This window comes from Nothobranchius furzeri, chromosome 5 (genome assembly GCF_043380555.1).
Source record: "Nothobranchius furzeri strain GRZ-AD chromosome 5, NfurGRZ-RIMD1, whole genome shotgun sequence".
Taxonomy (NCBI): Eukaryota; Metazoa; Chordata; class Actinopteri; order Cyprinodontiformes; family Nothobranchiidae; genus Nothobranchius; species Nothobranchius furzeri.
The window spans coordinates 15,896,562-15,923,066 of record NC_091745.1 but is presented as its reverse complement, the minus strand read 5'-3'; the positions used below and the strand labels follow the sequence as shown (position 1 = coordinate 15,923,066).

At 40.2% G+C, this 26,505-nt stretch overlaps 1 protein-coding gene across 1 annotated transcript in view; it reads right to left on the bottom strand.

Annotated features, from left to right (window-relative positions):
* The window catches only part of LOC107395130 (disintegrin and metalloproteinase domain-containing protein 11), a 50,222-nt gene that overhangs the window by 13,035 nt on the left and 10,682 nt on the right, over positions 1-26,505 (bottom strand). The window contains 12 exon segments of the mRNA XM_015974420.3: positions 10,608-10,700; positions 10,784-10,855; positions 10,964-11,063; positions 11,490-11,541; positions 11,755-11,845; positions 14,790-14,874; positions 15,005-15,171; positions 15,301-15,372; positions 20,509-20,678; positions 22,304-22,364; positions 22,545-22,608; positions 22,863-22,945. Of these exon segments, the coding sequence (XP_015829906.3) occupies positions 10,608-10,700; positions 10,784-10,855; positions 10,964-11,063; positions 11,490-11,541; positions 11,755-11,845; positions 14,790-14,874; positions 15,005-15,171; positions 15,301-15,372; positions 20,509-20,678; positions 22,304-22,364; positions 22,545-22,608; positions 22,863-22,945 (1,110 nt within the window).

Below are 26,505 nucleotides of genomic sequence, written 5' to 3'. Positions count from 1 at the left end.
ATATATATATATATATATATATATATATATATATATATATATATATATATATGCATATATATATGCATATTGTAACCCAGAAGCTAGAACCTTAATGAGGTATTAACTAATTGGCTTACTAATATGATCCATCCTCAATTTAGATAAAATATAAAATATAAATTAAGGAAATTAACAATACTAATTAATAGATATCTAATTAACTAATAGATAATTTCATAATGAATTATTGGAAGGGTGAATAACTAAAATAACGAGTTTAATATTAAACATCGGTTAAAACAAGAATCTTGAACATCACTAACAGAAACAGAAGAGGAAAGCTGTATACTATTGGTCCAGGTGGGAATCTGAAATTTCATTGGCTGAGAGAAATAAGTCCCGCCTCCGCGAAATAAAACCGTGCGACGCAGCTGAGCGAGAGGAGAGACAAACGGCTGTGCAGCACGCAGATACAGAAAGCAAAGACTGAGCGGTTAGAGAGAGAGAGAGAGAGAAAAAAAAACAACGGTCGAGGCCGTGAAGAACCCTGATTTGGGTGCCGCATAGATAGAGGGAGAGGCGGACTTGACTCCTTCTAATAAGAGCTAGGAACTTGGAACCAACGCGATTTGTGTGGAGACGACAGAGTGAACCAATCCTCTGTAGGAGGGAACCGTTGGAGCGCGTTGGCTGGTTTTTTTTTTTTTCCTTGGGTTTGATCCCGACTCCTATGATCACTCACTTGGAACGAGAACTGGATTTCTTCCTGACGAGGGAGATGGCGAGCCTTAACCACTGAACGAACCAGGACATCTCAAGTAACTGAAGAGCAGACTGCTCTCTTCTGTGAACAATCTCAACGGTGCGGTAGGAAAAAATCGCACCACCGGACTCTGACTTTCACCCCAAGCGTGGGGATTTGACTTGACGCCGGCTGACTTGTGACTCATATGATCAAATCTCATACCGAGCATTTTACTATTGTCGATTGTTTTCATCTGTTTTTGTGTTATCTTTATGTGTTATATTTCCCATTATTATTAAAATTTAGTATATAAACCGTTTCATGCTATACCCGTGACTCCAGTCATTCTTAAACAACCTCCAATTCTCCCCGAACCTAATTATTGGCCCATTTGTTTATTTTTTCTTTTAATTATCTTATTGTATCCTGTAATCCGGTTACATAAAACTTGGCAAGCCAGCCAGGAGAATTGTAGAGTTGTTACCTTAGCTAACCATTGACTGACATCATAAGAGTGCCTGGAGGTCACAGTGGTTTGCCATTTTGGCATTATTGGTACTTTTGAGTGTTTTAAAATGGAAGTTGTGAAAACAGAAAAGGTCAAAGTTTCAAATGCTGTTTTAATCAGTGGGTTAACTGATACAGACCTTGATAACGAAGTCTTTGGGTTTATGGAAGGATTCGGACCAGTTAACAGGCGCATTAAGTTACCAAACTGTGATCAGATTATTGTGGAGTTTCAACATGAAGCCACTGTTAAGGAATTAAAGAAACAATGTTTACCCTATGACAAACCTTGTACTAGGAACCCAGATGTTTTCTTTCATATTCAAGACCTAGCCAGCGCGTACAGTCTAGAAACTAGCACATCTGCCACTGATGCCTATCTGTCAGAGCTCAGGGACATAGCTGCGCGTAGCAATCAATCATTTAAAGACCTTCTAATGGAGGAACTGGCAAAAATTGGGGAATCTTTAGGAAGGGATACCCATGCATCTGAACCAGTCACTGAACCAGAGCCAATGCTCCATAGTGACCAAGTTACATATTCCCTGCCTTTAACACCAGAAGTTAACTATATGAACAACTCAAAGGACAATTGTCCACCTACAGAGACTGGAAAACAAAACCCTTGCATTCCACCAAATCTTTTAAACACACCTGAGGTTCAGCGAGTTATTGTGGAACACATTGTTAAAAGCAGTGAGGTTATCCCTCCGCCTACTTCACAATACAGACTAAAACCGTTCTCAGGGCGAGTTCCACACCCTTCTTTTGAAACTGACTATGATACTTGGCGTAGTAGTGTAGTGTTATGCATAAATGATCCTTCACTCACCAAGTCCCAAATTGTACGAAGAATCGTGGAGAGTCTGTCAGCCCCAGCAGCGAGCATCGTTAAAGCTCTTAGTCCAAAATCCGATCCGGAAACGTACCTTGAACATCTCGATTCAGCTTACGCAGCTGTCGAAGACGGCGACGAGCTCTTTGCTCGCTTCTTAAACACAAACCAGGACAGTGGTGAAAAACCTTCCGATTACTTTCAGAGGTTATACACCTTGTTAAACCTAGTTATTCAGAGGAATGGAATTTCCTCCAGTGACGCCGACCAGCAGCTGCTCAAGCAGTTTTGCAGAGGCTGTTGGGACAGCTCGCTGATTTCAAACCTGCAACTCGAACAAAAGAAAGACAACCCGCCTCATTTTACAGCACTTCTCCTCAAACTGCGCACTGAAGAAGACAAACAGGCTACTAAAGCAGCACGCATGAAACAACACTTAGGGGCACAACGAACTAGAGTGTATTCAAATGTGCAAACAACATGCTCTCAGAGTAAAAACACTTGTGAACTGGAAATAGATGATAACTGTGATGACTTACGCAAACAAATCGCTGAGCTCAGGAGCCAAATTGCACAGCTTAAGGTTAACAACACAGATAAAAAGGCAAAGAAAACTCAAAAAGAGTCAAAACCCCGTGTGGGGACTAAAATTCCAGATGAGCCCAAACAGATTCAGCAGATAACAGCAGTGGTGCCCAGACCAAAGCCTGGATACTGTTTTAAGTGCGGAGAAGATGGGCACATAGCTTCTAGCTGTAGCAACGAGCCAAATCCAGCACTAGTTGCAACTAAAAGACTTGCTCTTAGACAGAAGCAGCGCGAGTGGGAGATGTCAAAGCCAATTGCTCAGTCTCCTCCTTTAAACCGGTAGAAGCTCCTATCGTGGGACAGATAGGTGCTAAAGTAGAACCAAGTCCCTCTAAGGAAAGGACAGAGAGACTTTTTTGCAAGCCAGTTCATGCTCATTCAGTGCCAAAACTTCCCAAAAGATTAGTGGGTGGGCGATGCACAGCTACAGTCTCAGTTAACAGTGTTGAATGTAATTGTTTACTGGATTCAGGGTCCCAGGTAACCACCATTGCCAATTCTTTTTACCAAGAACACTTACCTGACCTCTCAATTAAACCCATCAGTAATCTGTTAGAAGTCGAGGGCGCAAACGGTCAAGCAGTTCCTTATTTAGGATACATAGAGATAAGTGTCACATTTCCAAAAGAGCTCGATCAGTCTGGACTTGAGTTACCTACCCTCGCGTTAGTGGTTCCGGATATAAGCTCAAACTCTGATACACCACTACTCATTGGCACAAACACACTCGATCCTTTGTATGAGCAATTGTCTGCCAATAACTTACCTGATTCCAAGGCACTCTCTTATGGGTACCAACACGTGCTAAAAGCCTTAGCAGTCAGAAAAAAACAAAGCAAAGATGGACGAGTTGGTGTGGTGAAGCTTTGAGGGAGAACCCAAGAAGTTCTCCCTGCAAATAAAAAACTGTTACTAGAAGGGTTTATGCAACCCAGCCAAAACAAGCATGAGCCTTATGCACTCATTGAACAACCCACCAATGGTTCTCTACCAGGGGGTATAATTGTAGACTGTTGCCTCATTTCCTTACCTTCACATGGTCCATACAAAGTACCTGTTGTACTAAGAAACGAAACTAACCATGACATCACATTACCCACTAACTGTGTGATCGCTGAGTTAGTTAAAGCCGATCGTGTTATGCCATATCCAGAACCTGACAAAAGTGATCAGAAAGTACTTGCGGCGTGTAGTTCGCAGCAACAGACTTCACCTTCAAACCCTCCTCTCAGTTTTGACTTCGGTACTTCGCCCTTGTCCGAAGAATGGAAAGGGAGGATCACCAACAAACTTAACACTTACTCCGATGTGTTTTCGCACCACGATCTTGATTTTGGTCATACACAACAGATAAGACATCACATCAACTTAAAAGACGAGACCCCATTCAAACAGAAATCTCGGCCGATCCATCCACATGATTATGAAGCCGTGAGAAAACATTTGGAAGCCCTCTTGGAAACCGGTATAATAAGAGAGTCGGAGTCTCCATTTGCCTCACCAATAGTGGTAGTTCGGAAAAAGAATGGTGAGGTACGTCTATGTATAGACTATAGAAAGCTTAATCTGCAAACCATTCGCGACGCATATGCCCTGCCTAACTTGGAGGAGTCCTTTTCTGCTCTCGCTGGATCACAGTGGTTTTCTGTGATGGACCTCAAGTCAGGTTACTATCAAATAGAGATGTGTGAAAAGGATAAACCTAAAACTGCTTTTGTTTGCCCGTTTGGGTTTTATGAATTTAACCGTATGCCACAAGGAATAACAAATGCTCCAAGCACTTTCCAACGGGTTATGGAAAAGTGTATGAAGGACATTAATCTGAAGGAAGTGTTAGGTTTCCTAGACGACTTGATCGTCTTTTCCAACTCCTTGGAAGAACACGAAACCAGACTTTCTCACGTTCTTGAACGGCTTAGAGAATACGGACTCAAGCTATCACCAGATAAGTGTCGTTTTTTCCAGACATCTGTGCGTTATCTTGGACATATAGTATCTCGAGATGGCATAAAAACCGATCCAGATAAGGTGGAAGCACTCAAAACATGGCCGAAGCCTCAGACTTTGAAGGAACTCCAATCTTTCTTAGGATTTACCGGTTATTACCGACGCTTCGTTAAAGATTACTCAAATATTGTCAAGCCACTAACATCTCTCACGGCTGGTTATCCACCCAAACGGAAAAACTTTAAAACACCACCATGTAGATCAAAGTACTTGAACCCCAAAGAACCCTTTGGGAATCGTTGGAGCCAAGACTGTGAGAAGTCCTTTCAAACTATTATTGAAAAACTTACCACTTCGCCAGTTCTTGGCTACGCTAACGCAAAACTCCCATATCTAGTACACACAGATGCTAGTACGACCGGACTCGGTGCAGCGCTATACCAAGTGCAAAACGGTGTCACACAGGTAATCGCTTATGCAAGTCGCGGTTTAAGCTCTAGTGAAACTAGGTACCCTGCGCACAAGTTGGAGTTTCTAGCCTTAAAGTGGGCCATAACAGATAAGTTTCATGACTATTTGTATGGGAACACATTCACTGTCATTACTGATAATAATCCGTTAACTTACCTCTTAACAACGGCAAAACTCGATGCAACGAGCTATCGTTGGCTAGCTGCGTTGTCCACCTATAATTTTGACATCAGATACCGTGCAGGTACACAGAACGTTGACGCGGATGGCCTGTCTAGGAGGCTGCATGATAAACCTGAAGACAACTCAAAATTCACTGAGGAATGCCAACGACTAGATGAGTTCCGATCTCATCTTTTATCCTCTGTCAAAGAAGTCGAGCTTCAACTTCAAGCCGAAGCAGTGAAGGCAACATGCCAAAAGCACATGGTCTTGGATGAGGCTGATTCTCCTTGTGGTTTAGTTCAGTCACTTGCCATGTCTGCAGCGGCCATTCCAGACCTATTCCAGTTGGAAGACAATAGTGACAGTTTCTTTGCTGTGCCCAAGTATAACCATGCTGACCTTGTCTCCTTGCAGAGGAAAGATCCAACCATTGGCCGAGTCATTCAGCTGCTTATGACTGACAATAAACCGCCAACTGATACTATTGCAGAACCCCCGGTGGTTCTTAACCTTTTGAGAGAGTGGAAACGGTTTGAGTTTCAAAATGATTTACTGTACCGGAGACGCCAATTAGGACCAGAGACATCATTGCAGTTAGTCTTGCCTGATTCATTACGTTCAACAGTCATGCAAAGCCTACATGATGATATGGGGCATCTTGGGGTTGAACGTACGACAGATCTCATTCGGTCCCGTTTTTACTGGCCAAGAATGGCTAGTGATATCGAAATCAAAGTTAAAACTTGCGAAAGATGTATCCGTCGGAAGGCCCTCCCTGACAAAGCTGCTCCAATGGTGAGTATTACCACCACCAGACCTATGGAGTTAGTTTGCATGGATTTTCTCTCCATAGAACCAGACAGTAAGAACACTAAAGATGTCTTAGTGATTACAGACCATTTTACAAAGTATGCAGTGTCCATCCCAACCAAAGATCAGAAAGCCACCACCGTCGCGAAGAACCTGTGGGAACATTTTTTAGTCCACTACGGGTTTCCTGAGCGTCTTCATAGTGATCAGGGACGGGATTTCGAATCACGTACAATCAAGGAACTTTGTTCTTTACTTGGTATCCGTAAAGTCAGAACGAGCCCTTATCACCCTCGTGGCAAACCCGTTGAACGGTACAATCGTACATTACTCAGCATGTTGGGAACTTTACAAGCCACTGAGAAACATCACTGGCGCGATTTTGTAAAACCACTTACTCACTCGTACAATTGTACAAAAAATGACGTGACGGGATACTCTCCCTACGAGCTAATGTTCGGTAGGCAGCCTCGGTTGCCTATAGATATTGCCTTTGGGTTACCGCATTTGAACAAGCCCTCTATAACTCATTCTCAGTATGTTAAAGAACTGAAGAGTCATCTGGAACAGAGTTATGACATTGTCATAAAAAACTCTCAAAAAACAGCGAGGAAGAACAAAGAACGGTTCGACAGAAACATTCGTGAGTCCACACTAGGTGTGGGAGATCGTGTTTTAGTCCGAAATCTTCGCTTAAGAGAAAAGCATAAATTAGCAGACAAATGGGAGCAAACAGTGTATATAGTTCTCAAACAGATGGAAAACTTGCCAGTATACACTGTAAAACCAGAGAACGGAGAAGGACCCAACAGAACACTCCACAGAGATCTTTTACTGCCTTGTGGTTTTCTCTCTTCATTAGAAAATGAAACAGAACGCGTTACGAAACCTAGCAGACCTCATACAAGACAGAGTTCAGCCTTAGAACCTGACCCAGATGAGCCACTTGACGAAGAGGTAGATGAGTTTTATTACTCTGATCTTCCACAAGTGCTAAACCGACCATCCTATCAAATAGCGGTCACCTTGCCAAATAGGGAACTCATAGCAGATTCAGGACCGGTAAATAATATTCAACAACAAAACACACTATCCTTACACACAGGGGATCGCAAGGAACCAACCTTAGCTGGTAATGAAAATGCTGAATTGTCCTTACTTGACAAAGGCATCAACACCGAAACATTCTTACCTGACAGAATGAGTGAAACTGCGACATTCTTACCTGAAAGAGTGAAAGAAGCAGCAACATACTTACCTGAAAAAACGAAAAAAAACGAAGTATACTTACCTGACGTAGAAACGGGGGATGAAACTAACACAAACCTACCTCAATTGGATGGTGTCCTAAAGTCGCAGCAACGTGATGTAAGTTTTGAACCCATCATACACGATCAGACACATACATCTGAAAAGACCAAAGTCTTAGAGAATAGCTCATCAGCTCTGTCGGAAACAGAGAGCTCACTTCGTCCTGTCTCAGTTGAGAATCAAACCGAAACGGATGAGCATGATACTGTGCAACCAGAGATGTATGTCAGGAGATCTGAACGAAGTAGTCAGCCTCCTCAAAGACTAACTTACTCTCAATTGGGCAATCCACTAGTGACCGTAGTTAGGTCCCTTTTCCAAGGACTTAATAAAGCTTTTATTGACTCTCTTACTCAAGAAGTTGTGTACCCCGTAGAAACAATGCACAGGGACGTGCATGATATTTAATGGGGGAGGATGTAACCCAGAAGCTAGAACCTTAATGAGGTATTAACTAATTGGCTTACTAATATGATCCATCCTCAATTTAGATAAAATATAAAATATAAATTAAGGAAATTAACAATACTAATTAATAGATATCTAATTAACTAATAGATAATTTCATAATGAATTATTGGAAGGGTGAATAACTAAAATAACGAGTTTAATATTAAACATCGGTTAAAACAAGAATCTTGAACATCACTAACAGAAACAGAAGAGGAAAGCTGTATACTATTGGTCCAGGTGGGAATCTGAAATTTCATTGGCGGAGAGAAATAAGTCCCGCCTCCGCGAAATAAAACCGTGCGACGCAGCTGAGCGAGAGGAGAGACAAACGGCTGTGCAGCACGCAGATACAGAAAGCAAAGACTGAGCGGTTAGAGAGAGAGAGAGAGAGAGAGAGAAAAAAACAACGGTCGAGGCCGTGAAGAACCCTGATTTGGGTGCCGCATAGATAGAGGGAGAGGCGGACTTGACTCCTTCTAATAAGAGCTAGGAACTTGGAACCAACGCGATTTGTGTGGAGACGACAGAGTGAACCAATCCTCTGTAGGAGGGAACCGTTGGAGCGCGTTGGCTGTTTTTTTTTTTTTTTTCCTTGGGTTTGATCCCGACTCCTATGATCACTCACTTGGAACGAGAACTGGATTTCTTCCTGACGAGGGAGATGGCGAGCCTTAACCACTGAACGAACCAGGACATCTCAAGTAACTGAAGAGCAGACTGCTCTCTTCTGTGAACAATCTCAACGGTGCGGTAGGAAAAAATCGCACCACCGGACTCTGACTTTCACCCCAAGCGTGGGGATTTGACTTGACGCCGGCTGACTTGTGACTCATATGATCAAATCTCATACCGAGCATTTTACTATTGTCGATTGTTTTCATCTGTTTTTGTGTGTTATCTTTATGTGTTATATTTCCCATTATTATTAAAATTTAGTATATAAACCGTTTCATGCTATACCCGTGACTCCAGTCATTCTTAAACAACCTCCAATTCTCCCCGAACCTAATTATTGGCCCATTTGTTTATTTTTTCTTTTAATTATCTTATTGTATCCTGTAATCCGGTTACAATATGCATATGCATATATATATATATATATGCAAATATATATATATATATATATATATATACATATACATATATACATATATATATACATATATACATATATACATATATACATATATATACATATATATATATATATACATATATACATATATATACATATATATACATATATACATATATATACATATATATACATATATACATATATACATATATATACATATATACATATATACATATATACATATACACATATATACATATATACATATATATATATATATATACATATATATACATATATATACATATATATACATATATACATATATACATATACACATATATACATATATACATATATATATATATATATACATATATATACATATATACATATATATACATATATACATATATACATATATATATATATATATATATATATATATATATATATATATATATATATATACATATATATATATATACATATATAATTCAGCCATTCCTAAGTGTAATGTACACCACAACTGGCCATTCTGAGGTCAAACTAATTTTAAAAATACTTTGATTCAGCTGTGTGCTCGTGTGTGTTTTGTGTGTGTTCTTGTACTTACATACTGAGGACCATTTTGACAATTTTCTCTACAATGTGAGGGCTTTTTTCAAAGTGAGGACATTTTTGGTCCTCACTTTTCTTTAGAAGCTTACAAGTTTTAGAGGTCTGGTGTGAATTAAGTTTTTGTTAGGGTTAGGAACAGATCAGCATTGGTTATGGTTATGGTTAGGGTATGAGTTAGGCATAGTGGAGTCACAAAAATGAATGGAAGTCAATGGAGTCCTCACTATGATAGAAAGACAGACATGTGGGACATGGGAATCTGGGGTCATTTTGTAAAGCACTTTGAGTAGCACTTTGTTTGAAAAGCGCTTTATAAATAAATCTGATCTGAGCTGACGTGTGCGTGCGTGTGTGTGTGTGTGTGTGTGAATTTAGACCATTTCAGGTGTTCTTGGATAGTTTTTGCAGATGGTAATGTCCTGCACAAACTCTTCAAAAACAAAATTACAGTATTCTCTGATGAATCATATTCATATTGTAAAAATATACACACAGAAGTAAAACGATGGTTTCTTGTAAAAACGAAATAGTTCTTTAGAGCAAAATGTCATTTTCCTGGACACAGCTTTAGTTTATTCTCTATTGTCTGAGTTAAAAAGAACAAAATGTAAATAGACATATGAACATTTCTAAACAGTTTTATACACACCTTAAGGGTCCAGTATTGGTTTTGTGTGGATTTCATTTTGAAGGAAAGTGATAAAAGTGGCTCTTTGAGTTCTTCTGGTTTAGACATTAGTCTGTACTAGATCTACCACTAGGTGGCAGACTAGGATTTCTTCTGACAGAAACATGACTGTCAGCAGCGTCCTACCACATAAAGTGTGTTTATTCTCTGAAATCAGTTGTCAGTTTTGCATTTGCACCTAAACACAACACACGCCACTTGATCTTAATGTTTACATATGTGCACGTTATGGTGTTTGGTGCAAATCTTTCCAGAGTCAAAACCCTTTAGATCTCAGAAGATGGAGGCAAGTAGCTCCGTATGGAAATTAACCGTTTCATATTTATGATCCTCTGTGGTACTTCAGATTACTCAGATGGCTTTAGCTCCTCCCTTCACTGACTGTTTAGATTTTTGTTCAACTTACTTTACAGCCACTGCAGCAGAGTCCATTGCTGCACATGGCATCATGGGTGAGGGTGCACTTTTTGCAGCAGGCTCCTCCATTGCGTGCACACTCCTGCAGCCAAAAAGCAGGAAAACAAATAATCAGCTAAGTGCTGGGCTGATGCATACTTAACAAAAGCCAAAGTTGCTACTTACCACCAGGGATCCACAGTCGCACTCTTCTCCTGGCTCCACAAAGCCATTGCCACACTCTGGAGGGTCTAACAGCTGATCATAACAATGAAAACAACATGGGATTACTGACTAGAAGTGTTGGGATACTCAGAAGAAGGTGTTATTCAGGATATTTAGAGGCAGATGACACACGGCCCTCACCTTACTGGGCTTGTTGAAGAGGCAGCTCCCACCCCCCTGGAGTAGGAACTGGTTGTACTCATCAACACTGCAGCGAGAAAACTTTCTGGGCAGATAGAATCTGTGAACACACACACACGCACACACGCACGCACACACGCACAAACAAAGTAAAACACAAGCAGTACAATGCTTTTGGCTGCTAGTGGACAGCAGATCCATTGTGGGTGTCTGTGCCATCACTTTGCAATCTGACACAAACGTTACCATCTGCAGCAAGATATGACTCAAATAACTGAAATCTGTATTGTTCCATCTGCCCAGGGGATCCTAATCCAAATCACTCATGTAGTAAATACTTTTAGTTCACAATCTGTAATGATGGCATCTGCTGCCTCAACACTAATTCTCTGAGCTTCAAATGCAGACTGTGACCGTCAGCAGCTGGAGGTCAGGATAGGGGTCAAAGTGTTGCTTTTGTACAGGTGTTGAATTGGTAATCTGAGAGAAATGAAATGGGACAAACTTCCACGTCGAGGACATTTACCCTGTGTCTTCCATGATGCAGCCCACCCAGGCATCTGGACACCTGCAGTCACCTGCAAAAAGACAAAAAACAAAACAAAAAAACAAGTAAAACATATGAAGTTACACATCAGCTTAACACAGAAGTAGACAAAACAAGAATAAATTACACCGAACATCAGGTTTAGTCTGCTTCATGCTTTTGCATTCAAAGTTTAAACAGGTCTGGATTTCCCATGACTGAACCGGTAAGTTCCTGCATGTTAAACCTTTTCCTGCGGACTCACCTGCTGACGTCCGTGCGTTGTTCCACCTCATCCCGATGTTCTGACCCAGACTCTGACACAAAGTGATGGCCATCGCTCCGACACTCCCGTACTGAAACAACCCCACACACAGACCTACATGTTAAACCCAGAGTTCAGTGTCGTGATAAAAGTTAGGTTTGGGTTTTTTATTCGTTAGATTGGCCGAGACACCATCCTGTTGCCTCATGGTTGTTGCTGCTTTCTGCCATTTGAGGGCGCTCTCACAAATACTGGTGGTTTCCAGATAAAGTGTGTATCAGTGGTTTTGGTTATGTTTGTTTAAACAGCTTTTAGCATGCAAAACACCTGCAGAATGACAACAACCAGCTTGATGATCCAGACTTCAAAAATAACTCCACCAAGGAAACTTAAAGAGTAACTAAACCCTAAAACTACTTTTTGCTGCTTATAAACTGTATAATTGGGTCTTTACAAATGTAATGTATCTGTTTCTGTGCATTTTTGACATGTTTGTGTGAACTAGATTAAATCTAGACTCTAGGTCTAAAAACGCCTTAGTGCTGCCCCCTGTGGCAGAACAGCGGCTACTGCATTTTGAACTTCTGCAGCATCATGAATGTCCTGTTTTTGACCTAAAGGTCATGATCTGCTGCGTCTGCTCGAGCAGAGACATAAAGTCTCTGACAGCCTAATCTACATGAGATAGTGGCCAAGGTCTTTCATGCACTCTGTCATCTGAACTGCTTCACCTCTGTTACAACGAAGACAAGAACTCTCTTGTGATAAAACACATAATCAACAACTCTGTTATTACCAATAATAATGTGAGCCCAATGTTCAATCAATCTGTGAAATGACAATGTATTACTTGATGTTATAATCCTGTGATCAGTAGTATTTTACAAGTTATTATAATCCTGGACATCTGCACTAGACACTGATGACACGTAATGCTAAAGTCACACGACACATTTCCTTTTGTCTGATCCAATCAGAACCTTCGTTTCTGGCTGGGCGTGGTTATCTGTGGTGTTTGTATAAACCCTCTTTGGCATGTCAAATTCTGATTCGCCAGTAAACCAAAATATGACAATTATAAAAACTATCCCACGCCACCTTTTCTTTAGTTCAAGCGTTCTAGAGAAGTCCTGGACCGGCCATCCGGACTTCCTCTTCAGCCTTAAAGAACCTCGACAAGCTGGATAAAATCTGTTGCACGTTACACCTGACCGCAACGGTTCCTTCAGAATAAAAGCTGAACCTCATGACCCCTTCAGGGACTGGGAGACGCCAGTGATAACCTGTCGTGACCTGGAAGCATTCCAAGACTAGTTTGGTCGGCACCGCTGCTTTTCTACCGGCTTCGGTACCAAGGAGGGTCCAAGAGGACCTCGACATTCTGGATCTAACGGAGGCTTCCCCTGGGGTACGTAGACCGACAGATGGCGTTTCATGTGTGTTATAAATCTACTAAAGTTTAGAGCGAAACATTCACTCCCACTCAGAACTAAATGCTTCTCCAGATCCGCTGGTTCTGAATAACATTCCACACACACACACACACACACACACACACCATCATCATTCATCACGTCTCACTCCACCTTACTCCATCAGTACACAGAGTGTTAAAGTTACCCCCAAATTCCGCTACCTCCACTCCGCTGCGCTCCGCTCCGACACGAACGCCGGAGCAAAATCGGTCCCGTTCTAGTCAATCAGAGCAATTCCACTACTGCGGCCGTGCTCCGGCAGTGCGGCGCCGTGCGCCGCCCTCTGTTCCGGCGTCCGGCAAAAATAGAATCGATCCTATTTTCGCCGGACGCCAGAGCACCTCCGCAGTAAATGGACAGAAATCACAACGGCCCAACAGGAAAAGGAGCAAGCACAATTTCCGTATTTCACAATAAATCGATAAACAAAAGGTGTTTATCACCACTAACTAACTAACCACTATCAATCACGGCTGAAGTTTAAATGCACAAAATTAAGCCATAAATACAGTTTCTACTATCAAAGTAGTCACACTTTGTTGATCCAAACACTGCTGATCTCTCAACACACATGATGGGCAGATTAAACAGTTCATTTCGATGCTTCTCCCACACAACGGGTGTTTGGATCTAACTTCCGCGTTTATTGCTCGGACTGTATCGCAAGATCTCGAAAATCCCGCGCATGCTTGTTTGCCCCCCTCAGGTCTCCGCACCGGAGCGGAGCCGTTGTAGAGCGGGTACCAGTAAAAATTGAGTTCGGAAGCGAGCGGCTGCGGAAGGCGGGGGCGGACCGGAGCGGAGGTAGTGGAATTTGGGGGTTAGTCTTGTTTAAATTGTGTAGAAATAAATTTCTTAACTATTATAAACCAGACTCTCTCTCTTTCCTTGGAGTTAATACGAAGTGTCGCTTAATCCCTGCAATAAAAAGTTCTCATCTTCTGGTTAAAATATTCAAAGATCCATCAGATTGATATTTCATATTTCTATGGAATCTCACATTTTATGGTTCATAAGTAAGATGTAAACTACCCATCCTTTACACTTGTGATTGACTGGGGCTGGAACAATTTCACATCATCGACACAGTCTCCTCCCACTCCCTCGCCCTCCCGTGATGGAAATTCCCCACACTTGGCCATGCCACTCTGTGCCTCCTGAATCTTGACTAGGGGCGGAGTTACGTTTTCTGATGGTGTGCAGTCCCTCTTTAACTCCACCTGACTTCAGTACACCCGCAGGCAAACTGAGACTAATCACCATCAAAGTATGTTTAAAATAAGTGAACTAAAGATGATTTAATTGTGCACTTATTTAACCAGCTCTTTTAATTTACTTTAAGATACCAACTGCAAAATCATGACTGTCGCCTTTCAGAGAATTTGTGTTTGAAGTATTGAGTAGAACATTATTTTATAAGTAACATTTTATTTGATTAAACTTAGAATATTGAACAATAATTCAATGGTTTTATTTTTGACTACATGAATGTTTTAACATTTATCTGAAAAATACTTTTCTAACTCAGTCCTTGCTAGAGACATTTATTATTCTCCTCACGTCATTGATTCCTCCTCCTCTTGTCTGAGAACACACCCCTCCTGTGTAGGCTGTCCCACTGCGGCCGCTGTGGAAGGTTCTCCCTCTGAGAAATAAACAAACAGAAAAACAACAACAACCTTTCATTAGAAATGAAAAGTCACCTAGAACCCAACTCCCATCAAAACCGACCCTCAGGAAACACGGCTTATATTTATAGATTTATCTTCTCGTACGAGAAAAGATGGATGATGTCACTCTGCTCCTTGATGCTGCCCTTCCTGTACTTCATGAAGTTCTGCAGTGTCACCAGCGGGTCCTCCACTACCGGCACCATGTTCTCAGAGGTCCAGGTCTCCATAGCAACCAGCACAATCCGTGTGTTCAGTTGTTCCTGAAAGATCTGAGGAGCACAAGCTGTTCATCAGCTTTGACTGTGAAGAGAAACTTCTTCCAAACAAGAACATCCAGCTGGTGGTTTGTGTGTGTGTGTGTGTGTGTGTGTGTCTAGCAGGAAGTTTTCAGACCTTACCGTGTCGGCTGTGTTGACCACAGCTTTAGCAAAGTTCTTGGTTTGGCTGCCTGAGCGACGCAGCTGTACAAACTGCAGAGAGATGAAGGTCCACAGATGGATAAAGAGGAGGATCTGATAAATGCTCACATCAGGGGTCTCATTTATCAAACATTGTGTAGAATCCTTACTAAAACCGTTCTTAAGCTCAGTAAAACAAAAAGTTCTTACGCCAAGGTTTGTGGTCTATCAAACATGGAGTACAATATACATTTCTTTTATTTTCCCCAATATAAATAACCACAATGAAAATTCATTAATGTCTATACATACTTTTCATACCCTGTAAGTATGTGACACTTCACACCTGCTTTAAACTTTAGTAAGGAAGTACATTTCTTCAAATCATCATCTAACTCATTCCACAATTTCACACCAACAACGGAAACATCTTGATTTCACATTAGTTCTGGCTTTTACACATTCAAACATAAATACACCTCTGAGATTATAATGATCATCTCTTGGTTTGAAATAAACTTTTATGCAATTTGGGATATTATTATTAACTACTTTATGAAGAATCTCTAAGATTTTTACTTTAATAATATCTCCTAATTTTAGCGTTTTAGTTTGACTAAATAGATTATGGGTTGGTTCGAGGTATCCCGATTTATTAGCTATTCTAATCGCCTTTTTTTGTAATTTAAATACAGTCTCAACACACGTTTTACCTGCATTTCCCCAAACCTCTGCACATTAAGACAAATAAGGCATAACTAAAGAGCAATAAATCAAAAACAAGGCTTTTTTTATTTAGTACATCACTAGTTTTATTAAGTATAGCAATAGATTTAGACACTTGCTGTTTGATATATTCAATATGTGGTCTCCAACTGAGTTTACTATCAATAATCACACCGAGGAATTTAGTTTCATATACTTGTTCAATTGGGACTCCATTTAAATACAGCTTAGCACCGTCATTGTCCCTGTTCCCTGAAAATATCATAAATTTGGTTTTATTTTCATTTAGTGATAGCTTGTTGTAATCAAACCATTTTTTCATTGAACCCAATTCATTTTCAACCTCTTGTAATACTTTACTCATATCTTTACCTATACAAATAAAATTAGTATCATCTGCAAACATAATAAATTTTAACCAAGACGATACAGAAAAGATGTCGTTCAGGTATAGGTTGAATAATTTCGGTCCTAGCACCGAGCCTTGCAGTACACCACATATTACTCTTTCAAGCTGTGAATCTATATCATTAACATTTACATATTGAAATCTACTGCTTAAATAACTTTCAAGCCATTGCTTGGTTTTACCATGAAGACCATAGTATTCACATTTCTTGCGCAGGTATGTGTGATCAATTGTATCAAATGCCTTACTCAAGTCAATCAAGACAGCCACTACATTAAGATTTTGATCCACTGCTGTTGCAATCTGCTCTACCAATTCCATAACTGCTAATGAGGTTGAACAATTCTTACTAAACCCATACTGATGGTCATTGAAAAGATCAAACTTGTTGGTAAATGCTTCAAATCTAATTACAAAAAGTTTCTCAAGTATCTTTGAAAACTGTGGCAGTAAAGAGATAGGTCTATAGTTACAAGCTAATAATTTACCACCACTTTTATAACTAGGAATAACTCTGGCTATTTTCATTTGTTCAGGGACTGTGCCACTTGAAAAGGATTTATTACAAATATAAGTGAAAGGTTCAATAATGCAATGGATAACCTCCTTGATGAGAGACATGTCTATCCCATGAAAATCTAAGGACTTTTTACCTTTGAAACTATGTACCGCTTGGATCACATCACTTTGGCTTACACTGCTCAAAAACATTGTATTATTATTTTTATTTATTTCATGGTTAATGTCAACTTCTGGCAGCTTTTTAGCTAGATTAGGGCCAACATTCACAAAATATTTATTAAACTCATTTGCATTGTTCTTTTCATTTTTATGTGAATATCTATACCTGCTTCTTTTGTATTTCTTATTAATTTATTTAACATATTCCATGTACCCTTGATATTATTTTTGTGTTTTAGGAAAAGCTGATCATAATATTCCTTTTTTTGCTTCCTTATTATTGCAGTTAATTTGTTTTTTTATTCCTTATACCTTTTTTCTTTTTCCTTTGTTGGACTTTTTATAAGATCCAGATACAGTGAGTTCTTTTTCTGGCAAGCCCTTTCCAATCCCCTAACAATCCAGGGTGGGGACCTTTTTTTAAGTTTTGATTATGATAGTTTAGAGGACAATGTTTATCATAAGCTCCCAAAAATATTTCTAGAAATGCATTATAAGAATTATTAACATCAACAACATAAACATCAGTCCAATCAGAGCAAAACAGTTCATATTTCAGAGCTTCAACTGCAACAGGAGTTTTTTTTCTAGTTGTGGTATAATTTACATTTTCCAGAGATGTTTCATCACTTCTCATCATTTCCACCACACTAAACACCAGTAAATGATCAGTAATATCAGTTAAAAAAAGACCATTCTTTGTCTTGATGTCAGATTGATTTATAAATATATTGTCAATCAGTGTAATACTATCGGCTGTTATCCTGCTTGGTCTCAATATCAAAGGAAAGAAACCTAAACTAAACATTAAATTGATAAATTCAGCTATTTTAGTATTATCATCTGATTTAAACATGTCAATATTAAAATCACCACAAATTAAAGTCATTTTGTTCCTACATTGCCCAAATAATGTTTCAATACGTTCAGTAAACTGATCTATGGAAGAACCAGGACTACGATACATACAACTTATAATGATGTTTCTGGATTTTTTACACTTCATTTCAATTGTCAGACACTCCATCAAATTCTCAACAATGAAGGTCATATTCGTTAGAATCGTACAATCAAAACCAGTCCTAACAAAAACACCCCCTCTTTTGTTTTGTCTGCTCTGAGTAAACATTTCATAGCCATCCAGTTTATTCAATAACTCTTTTCCATCTTTGGTCCAGGTTTCAGAAATTGCAACTACTGTAAATTTCTCCTTGAACTCATGTAGGTAATCTGAGATCTTAGATAAATTGTTGTAGAGACTTCTGCTGTTAAAGTGTATGAATGAAAATCCACACATACTCACTTTGAAGTCCTCTACAATATAATATTCGCAGTCCAGGTGGGTGTTGCTGCAACCATTAATTTCTGAGTCAACTCCATTATCTATCAGATTTGATTTATGATCTACATCACTGACAAACCTAACAAATCTGCTACTTCCTGATTTCTTGTAGTCTGCTTTGTCCATGAACTAAATACCATCTTCTTCTTCTCATCATTTAAGTTTTTCCAGTTCAGAGAGGCTCCTGATGCTCACCACTTTAGCCTGTTCTGGTGGTGCATTAAGCTTGATCATTACTTTACAGTTACTTATCCAGGTATCCTGTGTTTTCCTCTCCTTCTTCAGAATTCTTGCTTGCCAGGCAATCTCTGCATTCTTCTTTGTCAGGTGCTCATTTACATACACTCCTGTGCCCTTAAGCTTCTTTACGACCTTTAACAAGTGAACTTTATGTTTCCTGCTCACAAACTGAATTATTGTTTATTGATTTTTTTTCCTGTTTTTTAGGAATTGTGTAGCATGCAGCTATAGTGGTGCTGTCAATAGAAACGCCCTTACTTCCAAAGAACTGAATAACTTGTTTCTCCAGTGACAAGTTCTTCTGCTGGCGCATCCTCTCCAGCATTTCCTCCAGAAGCTGCCCGTGCATATGTACGATGTGTAGTCTCCAGGCCTGAAATCACCACCTCCTCCATTCTTGCATGTTGCTCCAGCTGCTCCACTCTGTTTTCAAGCTCTTCAATCTTCTTATCTTTCTCTTTAATCATTTCCCTCAGATTTTGTACTTCAACTATAAGTTTCATCAAATCACTTTGTTGTGTCACCATTTTAGTTAGGTCACCTGACATAAAGTTTAGTGACTTCTTGACTTCATCCAAATCTTTTTCCATTTTCTTAGCCATTTAGCAGGAATGGATTTCCATACCATCCAGTAGGCCTCAGAAGGCAAAAGGTGCTCCACAGTACAAGTATAAAAAAATAGTCCCAAAGTCTTAAACATCACTTCAAGATGTATCCAATAAAATTCAACCTTTTGGTGAAACAAGTGAGAAATAAAAAGAAAATTAAACATGTGGCCATCACAGCCTTCTGTTTCTCACAGACTTTGTTTTTTTTTAACAAAAATCGGCATCTGTTTGTCAGATGTTTTCTGTTTTAGTCTTAAATCCTGTCTGCCTATAGAAGCATTTTCACTGAGTGAGTTAAACAGGTGTGTAGTTATGATGGTGGCAGAGGGGTTTAGTTCCCGCCTCGCGACCGGAGGGTTGAAGGTTCACTTAACCCTAGTTACCTGCTGGTGGTGGGTGGAGGGAGCGGCCATTTATGATGGTCCAAATGAGGCATTGTCACTGACACTTTCCTTTGATCTGGTTCTACTGTGCCGTTTTTAAAAAAGGATAATATGTCCTTTTAAAAGTATTCTAGCTGGAATTAGCCATCCTAGTTTGTGGTATTTGGTTGTAAATATAAACGAAAACCCGTGTGGTTTCTGCTACGTCAAGACAAAAAAACATGACATGCTTTTAAAGTTGTATCAAAGTAAAACTGTAAAACTTTTACAGATTCATTTATGTATGATCATCTTTAAACATCTCCCCAGAAACATTGTCTTTATCTCCTTTTTGAGTCAAAACGTAGCAGTCAGGAAAACAAGTTCAATCTAGATGTTAAAACATGTTTATCATCTACCCTGCTAGTGATGATAACCCCCCAAGGCACAACTATTTCCTTTAAACAACACAATCATTTACACACACACACGCGCACACACACACACACACACACACACACACACACACACACACACACACACACACACACACACACACACACACACACACACACACACACACACACACACACACACACACACACACACACACACACACACACACACACACACACACAGAAGGAAATGAGGCTGCCGTACACTGGCACCACCAGTCCATCTGACCACCACCAGAAGGCAAGATGGGTGACGTGTCTTGCCCAAGGATAGAGCAGCGACAGACTAAGGGCGGCTTAAACCTACAACCTTCTGATTGCAGGGTGGAGACAAACTCCTAAACCCACCACCGGCAGAAAAGCAGACAAAAAAACTTTCACTCACCAAGTCATAGTCATTGACGACCATCAGTTCTATATATTTAGTCTCGGCCTGGACTGAAGGCTTCCTAGCAAATCTCTTTGATCTTCTCAGCCCCCCGGTCAGGTGGTGACCCCCCGTTTGGTTTGGTCTGTTGTCACTGCTGCTGCTGCTCCACTCGTCCTCAGAGCAGTCTGCAAACACAAACCAGTTACTTAACGATAAAAGTCCTGTTTTATTTTACTGTGATGAAACGGTCTTCTAACAATAGAATAAAAAAGGAATACAGCTACTTATTTTTAATGAAAAGAGCTTCTTTGGACGTATGAGAAGCATTTAGATGTTAGAGTAAAGTTAGCTTACTTAACATAATTACTGCTTTTCTGGAGTGTAGTATGAATAATGAAGGAGAAGTAGACACATCATATTTAATTGTTAACATTTAGTATAATGCTACACATTCATAGATTCATATTCGTATCTAAAACATTCTCCTGTGCTACACTGGTTAAAACAAGTTTAACCAAACATCACCTTCACAACTTCTGCTGATTGAAAGACAAAAGGTGTGTTTGATAGCAAAATACCTCGATTACCTTCTGATAGATTTCAATGTAATCCTTGAACATACATCTACAAAGGATTACATTTTGGGTAGGGATGAGCGAGTACACCATTATCTGTATCTGTATCTGTTCAACCATCTAAATTATCTGTATCTGTACTCGGAGTGGGCGTGGCATAACCCGGAAGTGGGTGTGGTTTATCCGGAAGTGGGTGTGGTTTACATCAATACGTTATTTTAAGTCTCATCAGAAGTTGCTATGTGTATTGTTTATTTGAAAACTATTTACAGAGCAGCCTCAGAGTTGAGATTAAATGTTTTTGATCACAATAGTAAAGAAACTATTACAGAACAAGTTTTTCAATAAAATCAGAACATTAATATTTAAGTGCATGAATTAAGAGAGAGAGAGAGAAGAAAATATATTTTCTATAGTGCCTCTCAAGATAAAAATCACAGGGCGCTTCACAAAAACAAAACATGTAAAGTAGAAAAAAGAATTTAGAAAATGATTAAAATATATTTAAAATTAGCAAAAAATAGATAATTGTGATTAAAAAATGTAAAGAAAGAGAGAGTGAATAGGAAAGAGGGAGTGGATCCTGAGGAAGAGGAGAGAGAGAGAGGAAAAAAAAAACGACCGGAGCGGAGGCAGTGACTGACGCAGCACGAGCCGTTTTCAGCTCTGTCTTGTCAAATGCACCACGTACGTTACGAAAAAAGTAACTTTAAATAACTTTGAAGTAACTTTAAAAAGAAGCAAACTGAAGAAAACATAGGGAGCACTGAAGAAACATGAACAGTGAAGCAAGCACAGAGAGATCCGTTACTGCCTGTGTGTGCGCGTGGATGGACCGGACGCAGACTGAGCTGTGAGTTCCCGGCTGCAGAGTTTTGTGTGTAGGGAGGGGTGGGCGCTCTATGTGACTGGCCAATCACAGAGCGTGAAGACAGTCAGTTACCCAATGAGGATTTTCCTTCAGCTAGATTACAGATATTTATGAGTTTTACTCGTTTCATGCTCGTACTCGTCAAAAATGCATTATCTGTACCGGATACTCGTCTGAAACGAGTATCCGGCTCATCCCTAATTTTGGGAATCAACCCAATTCCTGATGGCTGCTGCAAATACGAGTGCTGACATATCACTTTGTATATTGCAATATAAGGTGGTGGACTACAGCATGTCTCCAAAGAATTTTGAAAGAAGCCAAATAAATTTTGTCCCGGTACATAAAGCCTTAGACGACATACCTGGGCAGTACGGGGACAGTCTCACATCTGGCATCCTGTGGATGAAGTGAGCACCATCGGCCTCAAAAAGAAAACAGAACAGCATCCAGATTTCACCAAACATTAAAAACTCTTCAATAATCACTTTTATTTATATTGTAAAATCTGATATCCATCAAGATATTTTCTACCATTTAGACATGTATGATCAAAACCTTCATAAAGCATCTAAAACATCATGTTAAAGTCAGAGAGCGGCTACCTGTTTGCTCCTGTTGTGGACTGGCTCAATTCCATAAGAGAAGAAACCATCAGAGAACATGCCCCTGCAGGGCAACAAAAGGATAGTTGAATAGGAGACATGCTGGTGAAGGTTCTCAGTCATCCAGGTCAAGATAATCCAAAAGGGTTCAAATCAAAGCAACTAGACTTCTCTGGTTTCTTGAAGACATTTCGCTTCAAGAAACCAGAGAAGTCCAGTTGCATTTATTTGAACCCTTTTGGGTTAAATAGGAGACAGAAAAAACTGGTGTGAAGACACAGGTACAGGATTTGAACCAAACCAGTTCTCTGAGCTCACCACAGGCCATGGCAGGTGGAGACGGCTGCCCAAGACTCTGCTAAACCTCTCAGCCTTCCTTGGTAGTAACAGTGCTCACCGCCCTGTGGGAACATGGAGAAAACATATTCCTTGTCTTTTGATTTTTTTTATTACAGATAGTTTAGTCAGTTTTCATGCTGTGTAACTTAAAAAAACCATGGAAATTATGCAACAAAACCTGAGGTTCAGAAAGAAACCAGTTACAGCTTGTAGCTGCTAACATTTCCCCAAAGACAGAAACAGGATTTTGGTTAAACATTTTGGAGCTGTATGGGGAGCCCAAGTCACGCCCATCTACTTCTGGACCATGCCCCCCCCAAATGAATGGAAATCCGTGAGAAGATACATTATCTTCTGAGCTTGTTTGATATGTGCCAAGGATTTCACATAGGATGTCCATAAATTTAAGACACACATATTTTCACATGGAGCACACATTTTTTAACAGTGGCAAAAGTTTTTTGGGGGGATTTGCGTGAACAGATGTAACAGACTACAAATGTGCGTCTCACCAAATGGATTTCAGAAAATCAGACACACCAAAGAGAAGAAGAAAGCTGGCTGTGAGTTTAGAGAACTTCAAATCCTTATTAGGATGACAGAAAGAGTATTAAACGAAGAGAAAACCCCAAAAATCTGGCTACGTGGTAAGAAGCAGTAATGATGGGGGGAAGAGATTCTGCTCTACAGTCATATATGCGACATCCGATTTGTAGTCATTTTAAATAGGAGGTTTTACAAGCTAATAAAATCTAAAGGTATGTGACAGACAGTCTGTTCAATTAAAATCTTTTTCTTCCCACCCTGTTGCTGTTTCTGCCGGTGTTCCCAGGGCTCTGTCCTTGGACCTCTCTTATTCATCATCTACATTCTTCCACTTGGCCAAATCTATCGCAAATACAAGATAAATTTCCACTGCTACGCAGATGACACCCAGATCTATATCTCCTCTCAACCCGATGTAATCTTCCCTTTGCCCTCCCTGTCCATCATGGTTCTCATCAAACTTCCTGAAACTCAACAGCAATAAAACTGAAACTCTACTCATAGGGAAACCCTCCACTCTGAACAAATCTCGCAGCATATCAATTAACATAGAAAATTCCTCCATCCTTCCTTCCCCCCATGTAAAGAGTCTTGTTGTCGTCCTTGACAGCACTCTATCATTCAAAGCCCACATCAACAACATCATTCGCTCAGCCTACTTTCATTTATGCAACATCAACCGACGCCGCCCCTCTCACACCCCTCATGCTACAGCCATCCTCGTACACAGCCTAGTCACTTCTAGAACTGATTACGGTAACTCTCTCCTTTTTGGTCTTCCCCATAAATCCCGTCATCAGCTCCAACTCCTCCAAAATACTGCTGCACGAATCATCACTCGTACCCCCTCCAGAGATCACATCAGCCTGTCACGAGTTGGTTCAGGAGGAAGTTTAGGACCCAAGATGCAGATACCAGATGAACGAGGCAGAGGTGGAGGATAAAGTAAAAATCCTTTATTAAGGTTGTTAATCCGAAAGCAGGGAGCCAAAAACCAAAAATCAAAAAATCTAAACTGAGTCATCAAAAACACTAGAGAAACACTGGAGGCTAGGAACAGTAATGAGACGAGACTGACAAGAACAATGGACTGACAAAATATTGAGACACAGACAGGGTTATATACAATGGGGAGAATGAGAGGGAGATGAACAGCAGGTGTGTGGGGAGAGAGAGACCAGGTGAACTCAATTACTAATCAGGGAGGAAACTAACATGACCTAAGAATAAAACCTAAAGACAAGAAGAGCAGGAAACATAGCTAATAACCTAAGAGGGGAGAAAAACCACAAACACCAGTGGGAAAAACACACCAAAGAGACTAATAACATGAACAGCTGTAACTAAAGGAAAATGACCTAAGAGAAAAACCTAAAGACCAGAAGGGCAGCAAACATAACTAATATTCTAAGGGGGAAGCTGAAACTACAGGAAAACACTACAGAAAGAAAAACTACAGGGGCGTGACTAAAGGGGGCCAAGGGAGCACAGGACCTGGGAGGGGGATGCCTGAGGAGGGAAACCTAGAGGGCTGAAGATCTGGGGGCAAATGAGGAACACAAGGAGACACATGAGGAAGACGCAGACAAGGACACATGAGGGCACTAGGAGACACAAAAGGAGAACCTAGAGAGGGATGGAGAACACAAGGAGACACATGAGGGGAGACGCAGACCATGACACAGCCCTGCTCTACAGCATCTCCACTGGCTGCCTACTGAACACAGAATCTCCTTCAAAAGCCTGCTTCTCACCTACAAACGAATCCACTGTCTCGCCCCTCCTTACCTCTCTGATCTCATCCATGTTGCTGTCCCATCTTTCTCCCTCAGGTCTTCCTCTGCCATTCATCTTGTGGTTCCTCCTGCTCGTCTCACCACCATTGGAAACAGAGCTTTCAGTCGCTCCTCCTGACATCCAAAACACAGACTCCCTCCTCTCATTCAAATCCAAACTCAAAACTGGCTTACACTTTCTAGTCCACAAACTTTCCACTCTGTAATTTATAGTATATTCTTTGTAATTCTATTGTTTAAATTATCGTATTCTTATTTTTGTGTGAGTTTTATCAAGTTTTTGTGAGGTGACCTTGGGTTTTGAAAGGCGCCTAAAAATTAAATGCATTATTATTATTATTATTAATAATTCAAACTCACATCATTACTTTTCATTTAAATTGAAGTTTAACATATGTGTGATTCAGAGCGTAAGGCAAGGTGGGTTAGAAAATCATTTTTATATCCCCATTCTTTTACATTCATGTTATTTTTTGGAGTTCAGGGAACCTATGAGCCGTCCAGAAGGGGAGGAGACTAGAGGTGTTTCTCAATGCCAAGGGACCTTGCCTTGATCTCTTGGTCCCGCCCTGGTTGCCTGGGAGATACATCATCAGGAACCACCAAGATGTGTTCCAATGTTCATGTTCTACTGAGGCGTGTGTTCTCCATTTGTTAGCCGTTTAGCTAGCTGAGCAAGGATACACGGGCAGTATCTTGTAGCCTAGCCTTGGTCAAAATTTTCTCAGAATACACAGCAGTATTTTCAAAAGGACGGCAGATCAGAAGCCGGCAGCTATTTTGGAGGCAAATTTCAAGTTTAATTGTAAGCCAACCAATTGTAGCTATCGGGTTGATATCTGAAATGTTTTTTATATCCAATGCTATGGTTGGTTACTGCTCAGTAGTTGCAGCTTCGGTGGCTAGCAGGTAGTAACTCACTTATATATTTAATTTAACCAAATTATACACAATTTAAAATTAAAAGGCTCGTTACATATTTATATTGAAACTTATACATATAAAATATAACGTAAATCTTGAGTCACATGATGCAAGTCTGTTCCATTTAACTGTTTCTTTGACCAAGGGAAGACAGTGCCCTTGCAAGCAAGGGGCCTGGCCTCACAAGACATCGCCTTGTGAGGCAACAGAGGCAGATGTCATGATGACGTGGGGAGTTATTGCTGAGCTCCGGCTGGCAAATTTATTGAAAATGAAAGTAAACACAGGCAATAAGGTTCGCTTTTTGAACTAAATCAGCTGAGATTGCAAACTGGAGCGCCGCAGTGCTCCACGAG